Source organism: Platalea leucorodia (genome assembly GCF_965183815.1).
Source record: "Platalea leucorodia genome assembly, chromosome: 3".
Taxonomy (NCBI): Eukaryota; Metazoa; Chordata; class Aves; order Pelecaniformes; family Threskiornithidae; genus Platalea; species Platalea leucorodia.
Genome location: NC_138825.1, coordinates 42438451 through 42452846, shown reverse-complemented (window position 1 = coordinate 42452846; position 14396 = coordinate 42438451). Strand labels below are relative to the sequence as shown.

The 14396-nt window shown below is 38.9% G+C and overlaps 1 protein-coding gene across 13 annotated transcripts in view; it reads right to left on the bottom strand.

Annotated features, from left to right (window-relative positions):
- RGS7 (regulator of G protein signaling 7) overlaps positions 1-14396 on the bottom strand; it is a gene marked incomplete at both ends in the record, with an annotated part of 253613 nt that overhangs the window by 68880 nt on the left and 170337 nt on the right. For 10 of the 13 annotated variants that reach the window (XM_082305535.1, XM_082305536.1, XM_082305538.1 and 7 more), the window contains one exon: positions 4324-4375. The exons of the other annotated variants lie outside the window; for them this stretch is intronic. In XM_082305535.1, the coding sequence (XP_082161661.1) occupies positions 4324-4375 (52 nt within the window). The remainder of the gene's footprint in view (positions 1-4323; positions 4376-14396) is intronic. 13 annotated transcript variants of the gene reach the window in all.

Sequence of the window (14396 nt, the reverse complement as noted above, 5' to 3'; positions counted from 1 at the left end):
AACTTGCTTTGAATATATAGAAGAATACTCTCGAATATATAGATAATTAGCATCATTTACAGCTCACATGGTCATGTGCTCTTAAACTCATGTTGCATTATCAGTTATTTACCGTGTTCTCCATAACCTACCGAGATTCTGCAATCCTCCTCCATTTTTAACTCCTTTGGGAGAAATGCACACACATAAAATTACAAGGCTGAAACAGCATCCTCTTGCAACTATATAGATGCAGTTGACTATCATCTTCTAGTATTAGTCCAAACCTCAACACTATAAGTGACTGTGGCACTTTCAAATTTTATTGTCTCTCCTTTGAACATACTTCTTTTTTTAATATGCAGTTAACTGTACGAAAAGGTCTGTGTGTCACAGACACTTTTGAGTCTAACCATCAACAAAAGTGCACTAGAGAAAATGAGTAAAAGTTACTAATTCTTCTTTGTATCTTACACATCTGAAATTCTTATAAGCTTCTTACATTGTCACAACTACATTCATTTGTTTGCTTAGGCTTAGGCTTGAGCTTTTCAAACACAAAAATAATTGCTGTTTTGTTGTGAATGGAATTTTTCCCTAACCTTTCATATTTCTTATTTATCTCATTCAAAAAAGAGAACAGTAAGGAAATTAATTCCTCAAATTTGCAACAGCTGTGAGTCACTAAACCTCCAAGAGAACCTGATGGGTCCCATGACAACTGAGGCCAAATGCATATGGAATAACAATTTCATATGTGGCATTATATTTCCCCTTTCTGAGATGCAATGGACTTAACAAGTCTCCATATTTAATTAATTCTTAATGACATGAATTGTTTTTAATCTGCCAGAAAAAAATTCTGTCAGTTACAAATTACATCTGTAAGAAAAGAGAAGATGATTACAGGTAGGTCGTGTGTTCCGCCATTAGCTGCTTTCATTTCCAGAGCCACTTTTCTGAACTGAGATCCAATTCTATTTGTAACAAAACCAAATCATAATTCAAGAACATGACTTAACTCACAGGAAATGCAAAGTGATTTGAACTACAATGGCCTTAAAATTATTATTATTATGCAGCATACTTCTTTTCATTAATAAAATCTCACTGAAACCAATGGGATTCTACACAGAACAACATGTCCCGCATGGGTGGACTCCAAGACATATGGCATTAAATGGGTATCTTCAACAGATGGAACCTAAGAACCTGCCTGTTTAAAAATTATTTGCTATTTGAGGCATCTTTTTTGAGATCTCTTATAGCATGATTTTCAAGGAAAAGGCAGGGAGATTTTCAGCACTTTGTGAAAATTAACAGTTTCTTAGTAACCTCAGAATGATCAGCTGGTCAATATTTTGATGGTTACAATCAAAACCAAAGGCTACACGATTTCACTTTGACATACAATAAATTAATCCAAGCCCTCTTTTTGCCACCAAGACATAGCACTGCACTATAGCTTTATTATGAGAACGGGTCAATTTCGGAGATTCTGTTTTCATGTCTTTTTTCTTCACATTTTCTTCAGATAAATCTTTTTCAATGAAAATATTTGATATTACACACTCATGTGGAACAAGAAATTATATTTTAGAGAAGATATTAACATATTATACAAAGATGTAAGGATTATTTGTTTCTGAGTTAGCTCTGGTAATAAACTAACACATGCAGTATCTCAATCTCATTTAATTTCTAGTTTAAGATTAATTATTTGCCTGACAGTATGCTACATTCTGGACAGTAGCCCAGCTATGGGTGAGTAATGGTAAATGGTTGGGAGTACTTTTTGAATTAAAATAAAATTGTAGTCTGTTTTCAAAGACTTGTAAAATTAGGTCAATGCCAAAGGAAGTGGTTTGCTTTGTTAATTACTTTGATAAAGGAAGATTACAGAGAAAGCCTACTTCTTGCTGGCCTTGAGAGACTCCTAATGCCTGCCACAGTCATTAGTTTTAGGAGGTGCAGTTTCAAGCTTGTTCAGGACAAGTCCATGAAAATGGAAGCACTGCACAGCACCATACTACATGACAAGTATGAAGTGCATTCGCATATCTGTAATAACATAAATTCTATTTATATTTTCTAGGAAGTAACAGAATTACTGTGAAAATCTGCAGAACCTCTTTGGAGTGTATTTGAGGTGGAATTTACCCTTTAATATCCTCAAATTGTTTCAATTCTACTTTAGATTTATTTTAGATTCTTGAACATTATCTGTCCCATTTTTCTGTATTCCTCTAATGACCACTGCTTACAACAGTTATGTGATCCTTTTTGCAGGCAGCTGTATTCAGTTCTCGTCTTATCTGCCCTCTCTTTATATTCATAGAAAGGTATCGGAAAAAAATCTTCAGGCCACAAGGCAAATGCTAAGTTCTGGGACTGGGAAGATGCTTACCTAATAAGAACACTATTGAAAAGTTGTCTTAAAAATTTATTTTCCTGCGAATGCTCTACATTAGCCAATTCTGGCGACACACGGCCACCTTGGGTAGACCTAGTGCAATGCTCTGACACTGTTGCATGGAGGAGCTGCCGGTGGGTTTCTTAGACGCTTGCACCTTTGGCTCATGACTCAGAAGGAGCAATGAGTTAGCAGGGTTGGGGACTTCCCTTCCTTCACCCCTCTGCAACAGAAGAGCTTAAATTCACCAACTGGAACATGTTTTACTGGTCCTATATTTAAATCTCAAAAGCGCACAAATGAGTATGTTTACTGTTCAACAAAGGCACCTCCCTACATGATGAAGAAAGTGATCCCAAGTTTAATTCTGTATTTCTGGCATGCAAAACCTGAACAGATTAGATAAGATTTCTATTTACTAAGGTATGCAATTCATTGCCCAATCCAGTGATCAGCTGTGACTAGAAAGTTAGTGTCTCCTAATTTAGATTAAAGGATATTAATAGAAACTTTCTCAGCCTGATCTCAAGTTCAGACCTGTTAAGCATATATTTATTTATTAAAATCCCCCTGGTAATGTAAAACACATTATAACTGAACAACTCAATGTCTGTTAAAACCATAGTAAATTACTTTCTGATCTTTAACGTATTAGGAGACTATACTGAAGTGCCCCTCTGAGAAAAGCAAATAGCACTTTCAAGGAAAGGAAAAAACATTGTAATAAGTGGTAAATCAAGCATTTCTCCTTCAGCAACTGATTTCCTCATATGGAGTGGCTAATCACCCAGATGTGGTATGAATTACTCCTCTTTTGTAGCTTTCAATAACTATTTGCTGGACATCTCCAAATCTCAGTATTTTAAAGAAAGATGAACATTTTTCTCCTTCTATAGATGAGGAAACTGTCACCACTTTCAAACTCTACCTTGAAGGCACTGAGCTCTGCTGAGAGTCTCAGCCTGAAATTGTTTTATTTAGCAATGTATTTGAAATTAAACTGTGTCTGCTGCAGAAAGGAAGGAAGCGTCTATTGGAACCATCCATCCCTGAGGTCTTCAGCTCCCAAGGGCTGAGACTGAACATATTACAAGTGAACATGCATCTAAATTTCCAAAAAGCTGTAAATAGAGACGTTCAAAGTTTGAGTTTTTGGAAAGGTGAGCTCTCATGTACATTCTTAGTTACCTAAATAAGTGACCTGGTCTTCAGATGAGCTGTGTACTTGCAGTCTGGATTAGAAGGAACAGGAGACTGCACAAAGATAATCCATATTCTTTAAAAATTAGGTCACTATTTGGTGTACAGAGGCACTTCATTTTGGTTATAATTTTTTATGAGTTTTTTTGTAATACTTTACTACCTATTATCTTCAGATTTTCCTATCTAAGCACACATCAGTAATTACAATGTGTAATTTATTAATAAAAACCCAAAGAACAGGCAAATAAACAAGTTATTTTCTAATATAGTTCATATTAGAACAATATTAGTTTCCATAATAAATAATTTTCCACAATGTGTATATCAAAAATAAGAGATCTAAACTAGGCACATCTTTGGGTCTGAATCTGAGAATAACTATTGCACAACCATCAGTAAAGTGTCCTCTACTTCACTGAGACTTTGTCACTGCAAATAATTGCACTCCCTGGAGCAAACAGCTGTATATGGCAAGGTAGGTTTTGATGAGTTTTGAGGCTTTTTTTTTTCCTCAGCTCAACTCCAAATCTGACTTTAATAAACTTTTAACAAACTTTGAAAAAGGTAACAAAACACTCGTTTCAATATCAGCAATTCTTGCACAGGAATCACATGACATATAATTATGTTTTTAACAGTGGGATGATTAAACAAGACAGACTGCAATGATGTGTTCATTCATATAATACATAATTCCCAACAGAAATAAGAAAGATTTCTACACTGACCATAGTCTGTGTTTTCCGGCTCCCAACAATTTGATGGCCAAAAATAAGGTGTCTGTAGACAAAACAAAAAAGTAGGGAACACAAGTTAGACAATGCAAGCATTATACAGTTCTTGGACTGATTTCAGAGTTTTCAGAGTCAATTTGCATTTTTAGTAGATCTATTATATTGTTAACTTGAGAATTTTGAAATAGGCATCAAAACAGAAAATTACTTTTGTATGCTTGTTTATTGCACTAGTGACAGAATGGCATTGAAAAAGAAGAACAAAGTGTTCTTTTTATTCTTAAAATTAAGGGAACAAAACCCACCAGGTTAGGTAGTGAGGTTGTCTTTTTCATCTTCCCTAGCAACATACCTCTCACATGTCCTGAAGAATCAGTTTTAAAGGGTGAAAAGACAGAAGACATTTTGGGGTACATTCAATTCTTGATTTTGGAGAGTTTTCATTAGTGTATATTAATATTCAGTACTCTTTCCTAGGAGTTACTTGTTTAAAAATGCCACTAAACACAACCTGTTTTCACAAAGTTATCAAAGTTCTTTTCATTTGTTGAAGTCTATTTTTTTTTCTAATTGTTTACCAATTGTGATTTAAAATGTTATTTTTTTAATGGAAAGCCAATTAAAGTATCAATAACTAGTTCAATACTATGCTTATTAAAACTGTGCTAAACGAATTGTTAAAATAATTCACTTCTACCAAATGAAGAATATAAGACCATATAGCCATTTTTCATACAAGTAACTTAATTTTTAAAATGGTAACTTTTTGTTAAAATGTCAAGGATTATAGTATTTCGTACATAACACATTTGTGTATATATATACACATACACTCATACATTTAATATGGAAACCAACAGGGCTGAAGGGTGACACATTCACACCTACTGTCAGGTTAAATATATATTGTGAAAAATCTCTGTTGAAACAATGACCCATCGATTTTAATAGGAGCGATTAGGACTTGCTATTTATCAAGCAACAGCAATGAGTTAAATGGTAAAAACGAAACTATCACAAGCTAACTTCAAAGGCTTTGTGTGTTTCTTGTAAGCTGTTTTGTGCTCTGTAATGGAGCAGCAATAAGTCATTCTCCTATCAACTATTCCTTCTCAGTGCCACTGAAATCAAAGTGACCGGTATAAGCACAAATGGAAAGAAGAGGAACCCTTAAACAATGAATGGCAGCACTCAGCAAATCCTAGAGAAGGAAGAAGCTATAAACGTAATTTGACAATGTCAATCATATAAAGCATAAAGTCATCATCATTTAAATATACAGTTCACCCGGGGAGGGAGAACAGTCCTTCCTTATGGCATGAAGTGTATCTCGGGAGAGGCCCAAGAAGAAAAGCACAACTACATAATTTTCCTGCTAACAGTAACTTTAACCTCTGTTTACAGGGACAAGCTGAGCTTCTGGAAGAAGGATGCAGTGAGGGTTACTAAATACATAGAAACCATATCCGCTCAGGCAGCTCCTGAGCTGAAGCTGGCTGGGGCTCAGATTTTATGTAGGGGGGAGTAGCAGTTATGGTGGAGGATGGCTGGAGAAAGGTGCAGGGGAAGAGCCCTTTCAGACGTCAAGAGACAGAGATTCTCCCAATTGTGGGTATACTTACTGTAAATTCCATATTAAAACTCCTCATACATGCTTAGGATTTCTCTTGACAAATTACACATACTCCCAACCCCAGCCGAGATTTAAAAAATAAATTCCGTCTTCTGATTTTAAGCCACTCCCATGAGGTTTTGAGCAAATCCCAAAATTGCTTTTGGCATTCATTTCACATCAGGCTATGAGGAAATACTATATATTCACGACTATATGTTTATGATGTAAGGGGAGGACTCTGTTGTTTCAGACATAAATGAAAAGCTACTCCTGGCCAGCAAGAGTACTCCAAGAAATAGTTCTAAGAGGCTCTCAGAGAGATTATATCAATCAAGGATAAATCTGATATTACTGTTTTCAGTAATTAGTTAAAATAACACATTAAACTTTTATTGGGACTTGCACATCGGTGGTGGAGGGAGTGCGGGCACTAAACTGAATATGGGAAAGGAGGCAGGGTCTTCAATGTTGTGAAATGTCAGCTTAGCTCACTAGGAGGCAGAGGTTGCCAAGGCTTTTCTGAAGGACGAAAAGGTGCGTCCCGATGGCAGGACCTGCTTCTAACAGAGGGAATCAGTTCAGGCCAATGCTGAGAAATATGAAAATGCACTGAGCACACTTTTTACTTTCCAAAGCTGAATGAAACTTTTGAGGGAACAGATAAAGCAGATTTTGTTCCAGTAGAGAATACTCGATCAAGGCTTTGTAGGTGTGTAGTGCTTGGAGTGAAAGCAACTGCAGGATGAGACTGATATTCTGCAAAAACGAGCACAGCAGCAGGAGGGCCAGCAGGCTCAGAGAACAGGCAGAGAACGTCTCTCAGGAAAATAAACAGAGGGACAAAGAGATTCAAGGGAGATGGCAGTTATTGAAAGAGACCGTACTAAACGTCCTAGGACCTTCAGAGGGAAAGTGTAGTGACACGCCAGTGTAACTGCACTGGCAATCTCCAATCAACTAAACAAGAAAAAAAAAATCATGGAAAAAGCACAAATTAATGCATATGCTACTAAGGACGAGTCTAAGCCTCCCTGCACCACCATGCCTCTGGAGATAAAAACAGAAAAGTTAAAACAGAACATGAGTTTTAATTAGCAAAGCACATGATAAGTCATAATAAAAGGTTTCAATAATGTGTTATAAGGTAATCATAGAATCATAGAACACCAGGTTGGAAGGGACCTCGAGGATCATCTGGTCCAACCTTTCTAGCACAATCTAGACGAGATGGCCCAGCACCATGTCCAGCTGAGTCTTAAACGTGTTCAGCGTAGCAGAGTCAACCACTTCCCTGGGGAGATTATTCCAATGATTGACTGTTCTCATTGTGAAAAATTTCCCTCTCGTGTCCAATCTGAATCTCCCTGGGAGTAACCCGTTACCCCTTGTCCTCACCATGGGACTCCTTGTAAAAAGGGAGTCTCCATCTTCTTTGTAGCTCCCCCTTAAGTACTGGTACATGGTGATGAGATCACCTCTAAGCCTCCTTTTCTCAAGGCTGAACAAGCCCAGCTCTCTCAGCCTATCCTCATACAGCAGGCTTCCCAGACCCTTGATCATCTTGGTGGCCCTTCTCTGGGCCCCCTCCAGCCTGTCCGCATCTTTTTTGTATAATGGGGACCAGAACTGAACACAGTATTCCAGGTGTGGCCTGACAAGCGCTGAGTAGAGTGGGACAATGACTTCTTTATCTCTGCTGGTGATGCCCCTTTTGATGCAACCCAGCATCCTGTTGGCCTCCTTGGCCGCAGCAGCACACTGTTCACTCATGTTGAGCTTCCTGGCCACCAGGACCCCCAGGTCCCTTTCCGCAGAGCTGCTCTCCAGCCAGGTGGATCCCAGTCTGAGCTGCACTCCTGGATTATGTTTTCCCAGGTGCAAGACCTGACGCTTGTCTTTGCTAAACTTCATAAGGTTCTTGTTAGCCCACTCTTCCAGCCTATCCAGATCTTCCTTCAGGGTGGCTCTCCCTTCCAGAGTGTCTACTTCCCCACTCAATTTGGTGTCATCAGCAAACTTCATCAGGCTACACTTGATCCCATTCTCCAGATCACTTATGAAGATACTGAATAGCGTTGGGCCCAATATCGATCCCTGGGGGACCTCAATTGTGATGGGTTGCCAGTTTGAAAAAGAGCCATTTACCACCACCCTTTGGGTGCGGCCCATCAGCCAATTCCTCACCCACTGCACAGACCACTTGTCCAGGCCATAACGTATCAGTTTCTCCAGGAGGAGGCCGTGAGGAACTGTATCAAAGGCCTTGGAGAAGTCCAAGTAGACAACGTCAACCGCTCGCCCCATGTCAACCGAGCAGGTCACTTTATCATAGAAGGCCACCAGATTTGTCAGGCACAATCTGCCTTTTGTGAAGCTGTGTTGGCTTTTCCCAATCACATGCTTCATTTGACTCGTGATGGCCCCCAGGAGGATCCGTTCCATGACTTTCCCGGGGATTGAAGTAAGACTGTTGCCCTATAATTACCCGGATCCTTCCTTGAGCCCTTCTTGTAGATAGGGGTAAGCCAAAAAGAAACCCCAGCAAGAGGCGAACATTATGATATGAGAAAAGGGTTCAAATTAACAGAGAAGAAATGTACAGAGAAGTACAGAAGATTATTAAATGCCTTCCTTGTTGGAGTCTCCAGAAGGAGGGAAACTGTGGTCAGATAAAGGTCTTTCTGCCCAGGGAATGATGCGCAGGCGTGAGCTCTCCTTGCTGATGCTCTGAACTGGGCAGGCACAAGCTGCCTCTGAACTGCAAGCCGTGACCCTGCCTGCACGGTGCTCAAATGCATTTAACGGGACCTGCCAAGAACTACAGCTCACCAGCTCAAGCACTGCAACGTGGCTGGAGCTGGCCTCCAGCCAGCTGGCTCCCAGTGGGAACAAAGTTGAAGTCTGCCCACAATCAGCTTTGCAAACATGCCCGAAATTAATTTTGAAATGAAGATAAGACTACAGGGCAAAGTACAGAAAAAAAAAACAGGAAGAGAAATATTTATATGAGGTCAGATAGTTCAGGCTAGAGGCCTGATGAAATTCAGCACAGAACACTTAAGGAATTACTGTATTTTCATGTGGGTAAACTGTGTTTATTTGTAGAAAACAAAAAAGCCTCACCAAACTAAAGAATGACTCCTGGTTCCCCAGCACTGAGAGTTATATGCATGTGCAAATATTATGATGATTTTTTTTCCTCTGGTACTTCTCTTTCTCCTCTAACTCTCTGTAGTATCTAGTATCTAACTGGCAAGAGTTATCAAAAGCATTGGATTATCTGCATGATGTTTAAAGTGGTGCAAGTTACCTGAAGGGCAAGTTATACACGGAAAAAATATTCATTCAAGTAACCTTTGAAACATGGGCAGTTATTTAAAAAAAAAAAATAAAAAAATCTCATAAGGCAGAGAAGCCTCAGAAGACTACAGCAAGTGGAAGATCTACCTTTCTCAGAAAAGGGGAAGAGCTGAAACTTCCTGTATTCTAATCTTTCTAGATCTAGTGTCCAGATTGAAGAATTGTAATATACTATCCATTTCTGAGTCCTTAAAAGCTAAAGGTTACTAAAATTGGGATTTTTCAAAAACATATTGGGTCACTGACAGTGTAAAGCCCCTACTAGAGGAGAAATAAACAGTAGATGCTATGTATTTTGACCAAGGCAAAGTCTTACATTACTTTCTTACTAGCAAGTAAAGAATTATGGTATCACCATAAGATATGTGCTCAAAAGCAGCTACAGCTGCTGATAAAGTTGTATTCAATGAGTAGATAACTATTATTCATTTTCAAAGCAGGGAATGGCATTGGTGGGTGCAGAGACAAGGAAAATTCTCCTAAAACAACGCACAAAAAATAGTGGTAAGGGACAGGATTAAGACTTAAACAGAAAGAAAGTCCAAAAAATCAAGAAAAATCTTTAAAAAAAACCTAGACACCGAAAATGAAACATGATAAAAAAATCAGTTTTTGATTAAAGGAGTTTTGCAATGCTGTGATTGTATGAAAAAAAATCCATCAACAGCAAACTTGTGTGTAGCTAAAATGACTGATGTTTTCCTAAAGGTGTATTCCACATTTCTTGCCTAATTGGTATTATCAGCCATAAAGTTCTGGTCTTAATCTACCTCACCATGTGTCATGCACACTGGATAAACTGGAATATCCCTTGACAAATTGTAGCAATAAAAGTAAATCTCAAGTAAGTCTCTCCTGGCTGAGAAAAGACCCAGGGAGAAACCTCATCACAAGGCTCCCACGATAGTACAATTCATTTATTAGAATGATACATTAAGATTTTGGGGAAACGTGTATCAAGACCCCCCATTCAGGCTGGCCCTTGAGTGCACCAGACAGCCCCTTGCCTGTCCCCGTTCTTCAGGGACATGCTCTGAGTGCACCCCCACCGCCGCCGGCTGCAGTCCTCCTCAGCCCCAGTGCCACCTGCGCAGAGATTTATTGTCCCAACCTCTGCAATCAGGGCATGTAACATCAAGCTTGCACAAGGTCTCGGACAGAAATCCCTGGAACCTTTGACTCCAAAAACCAGATTTTCCTACAAATGGAGTCTGCAGTTTACTTTGTCCCTTAGATGTTACAGACCTCAAATAGTTTAATCACATAACACGTCACAGATGTGCTGAGTTTACATCCTTCCACTTCTGTTTCAAAAGTCTCCACACAATTTCACAGTCCAGATATTTAATAATCCCTTAGAAGAATTTGCTACAGGGGTAATCCATGAAGACTGGGGGAAGATTTGTCTTGTTCAACAAGGAAAGATTAGGAAGTAAGAAGAGCCCGATAAGATGATCCCTGGTCTCATGGAATAAGGTCAGGAATGAGAATAGGAGATGTGTGCAAAGGAGAAAGCTGCCTGCTCTCATCTGCTCTATTAAAAAACTCCCACAGTAATGCAAGGAGGCTCTGCCCACATAAATGACCTTCTCTGTACCTGGACTATGCAAGCAAAGCTTGGTTTAACTATTTGTTACAACTCACATATCCCGAGTACGCTGTAGAAGAATTATAACATCCCTTGCAATATCACATATTCCTATAGCACAAACTTTATACAATCTATGTGTCTTGTTTCATGTTCTAGAAACCCTACATAAGTGAAGATTTTCCCCAGGAGAGTTATGGACATGGTATAACATGTTGTACCTCGACACTACCATTTTCAAAGCAAAGATTATGAAATACCAAGGGGTTTTTTGTGAAATGTAGAAAACCTGAAGGAATTATCATACTTAAGAATTTTACTTTTCTTCAGAAGGAAATGTGAAGCAGTTTGTCATGAACAAGTATTAAACAGGGAACATTTGTCAGTTTGCCATGACATCCCACTTATAGCCGGAAGGAAGGTGGGTGGTAGAACGGTTTGGGGAAAGTCAAGTACTGTTTGTCAGCCCAGGCAGAAATAATGCTGCCAGTTTTTATCAGTATGCTTTTAAGGCACTTTGTTTAATTGTATCTGTAATTTGAATAAGCAGCCAGTACAAGTCAGCAGCTGGAGAAACAAGGCTTAGCTAGCACTGCACATGCGATCGTAGAGCCATTTAAGCGTTCAGAACAAAACAGGCTGTTACAAGGATCTTCATGCCATTGATGGAAAACTGGTTTTGCACACACAAATGCATACTGGTTCGCTTGCATTCTGGACTAATATCATTAGGTAAACGTAACCACAGAAATCCATAATCCTCCTGTTAATAAAGCCATATGAAACGAAATCCTGTAATATAGCACATATTCCGCACTAAAGAAATTGGCAACAGTGGCTGCTATGCATCATGAGCAATCCTGTGATAAATCAAATAGATCTGCTTTGGCCCTACCATAAAATTAATCAATAATAATATCTGAGATAATGAAACAGCCACTTGTAAAAATCAGTGTTGCCTATCAGCTTTTATAAAACATGATTAATTCTATGCATTAAACTGTATTACTGAGGAGGGAAATCATTAAACATCTTTCAGCTACCCCTTGTTGATAATAATAAGAAAAGAATTGTTGTTTCTGAAGCTGCTCCACTCCATGAAATCTTTTAAAAACCAATTACGGGGATGGGGGAGGAATATTCAAATAACTCATAAACCTTCCTTTGCATATTACTGCTATTCTTCTCACAGGCACCAGGGAGTCTTTATAAACAGCAGAAATCAAGACTTTGCTAAAAAATAGTTGTACACAATCTCAAATGCCTTGCATGATGGATGGCAGAATTCACAGGCATTCAGTTTTACATTCACTGCAGTTGACTCAAATGACCTCCTGGTAAAGGAAAAGGGTAAGATCACTGGTCTAGCACTGTCAAGCCCATAGCGGAAGGATGCCAGCCAGTACTGCTCCACGGTTAGCTCAGGATTATTAAAGAAGAGGTTGAGGAAACTGGAAACAATAAAGATTTTGGCTCTGTGACTCCTGTTTCCTAACCTGGAAAGGGGATGAGCACGGAAAGCAGTGTGGGAGAAAGTGTGTCTCAGTAGGGAGTTAAAAAAGAAAAAAGGGCGCTGATAGGGCAGAAACACACATGGATTTGAAATTATTTTTCTCTCTTTGAAACCTAAGCAGAACCTGTATATGCTGAGCCTGAGCTGAAGAGACAATGAATTAGTCCTTGTACCTGCAATTGCCAAAGAAAATCTGCCAAATGCTGGATAACATAACCTGCTTTTTTTTATTTCTAAAATCTGGCTTCCAATAAAATCCTTCCCTCAAGGCACAGTAGATGATCCAGTGAGGCTGTGGAGAGCAGCTGAAGAGCTGTGATATTCAGCCACAGCCTCAGTATTCAGAATGGCCAGAGGCTGGCCCAGGACTGAGCCAAGAGGTAGCTAGCTGAGCAGGGCTGTCTCAAAGAGATGTGGGAAGCAACGTAATTCCACCTGAGACGCAAGGATCCACAACATTTCACGCTTTACACCATTTTGCAGCAAAGATATTCCAAGATCCTTACAGTGATTGCTATATATTTTTATCCCCAATTTAGGCATGGGAAAACAAGGCCAGAGAGGTTAGATGCATTTGTCAAGAAAGTGTTCCCACTGGTAGAACAGGAGAAGACATCACAGGTGAAATCTTCATCTTGCCAAAATCCATGAGTTTTGCTGCTATCTTCACCAGAATCACGCTTTCCTAAGAAACTGTTCTCATTTTCACACTTCTCAGCTATTTATGCCTTCCATCTTAAAAGTTACAGAACAACAGCAGAACCTAAACTTCATCTCTGAAAATTAATTTATGTTAAATCACAAATTAATCTCATCAAAAAATGGGAGTGTGTTTATCACTAGCCTCAAATATCATAGGAGTTTGTTTAAAGACAAAAGCTATTAAGAAATATTATTTTTCACTATGAACATTGAGACACTTATTATGCATGTGCAACTTGTAGAAGAAATCAACGTATCTTTCCCTGGAAGACTATTATAGAAGTTTAACAGTTGAGAGGGCTAGTCATGTGTTGCTCACCAGGACGGACATATTATCGCTTATGTGGACACAGATGAAACGTCTCAGTGAGTAATCCCTGGCCCCAGGAAGATCTGCTTTCTAAGGTGCACCTTGCTTTTCTTATTTGGGTCCCTCATACCTATTTGGTCTCAGGTAGAAGAGGGCGGTTAGCAGGTATTCAGCTCCTTCTTTGGTCCCAGGCTTAAATTACCAGGAAAAGGCAATGCAGCTGTTCAGGATGGTTCACAAAGTATCACTATCCCTGAATTTTCTGCTTTGTCTTGTTGAGACTAATAGGAAAATTCCTCTTTGAGTAAGGCAATTAATATTTAGATCCATCCCCTTTGAATTAAATTGTTATCACAGAAACTAACCTAATTACACCTGAGTAGGTCAAGAAATGATCCAGAATGATTTTTTTTTTTTTTTAATTTCTAAGGCCACATTATTTAAAAAAGCAGATATAGCTACGATTTTACAGCCCTCCTGATGCCAAGAGTAATAACTGGAAAAGTATAATTTTGCCTGTAAAAGGGCATTTGCACAAATGAAGCACAATCTCCACTGTTTTTAGCTATTTCTATACAACAGAAGGTTGTTTAAAACAAACTGAAAGTAATTTTACTGTCAGGAGGGAATGCGTCACCCTTTGGAAAACAAAAAATTAAGTGCATAGAGAACATTATTGTAGCTAAACTGTTTTTTGTAGGTCAGGTCTTTGTATTGCAGACAGAGACTTCTCTGCAGGGATGGCTTCTGAACTTTTCAGTGCTGGCAGGTGCACGGTTTTCTCTTTCTATTAAAATACCCAGAAATTTGTGAATCCTGTCCAATACTCAGGGGGTCCTAGTTCCAAAGCACCTGAACAACTATTCTAGTGCAAAATTCACACATTTGCAGTCAAACTTTCCTCCCCATTGAGTATGTTGTCTTCATCTTCCAATTTAACAGCTTCAGTAACAGATTTTATATTAGCCTTATTTTGGTG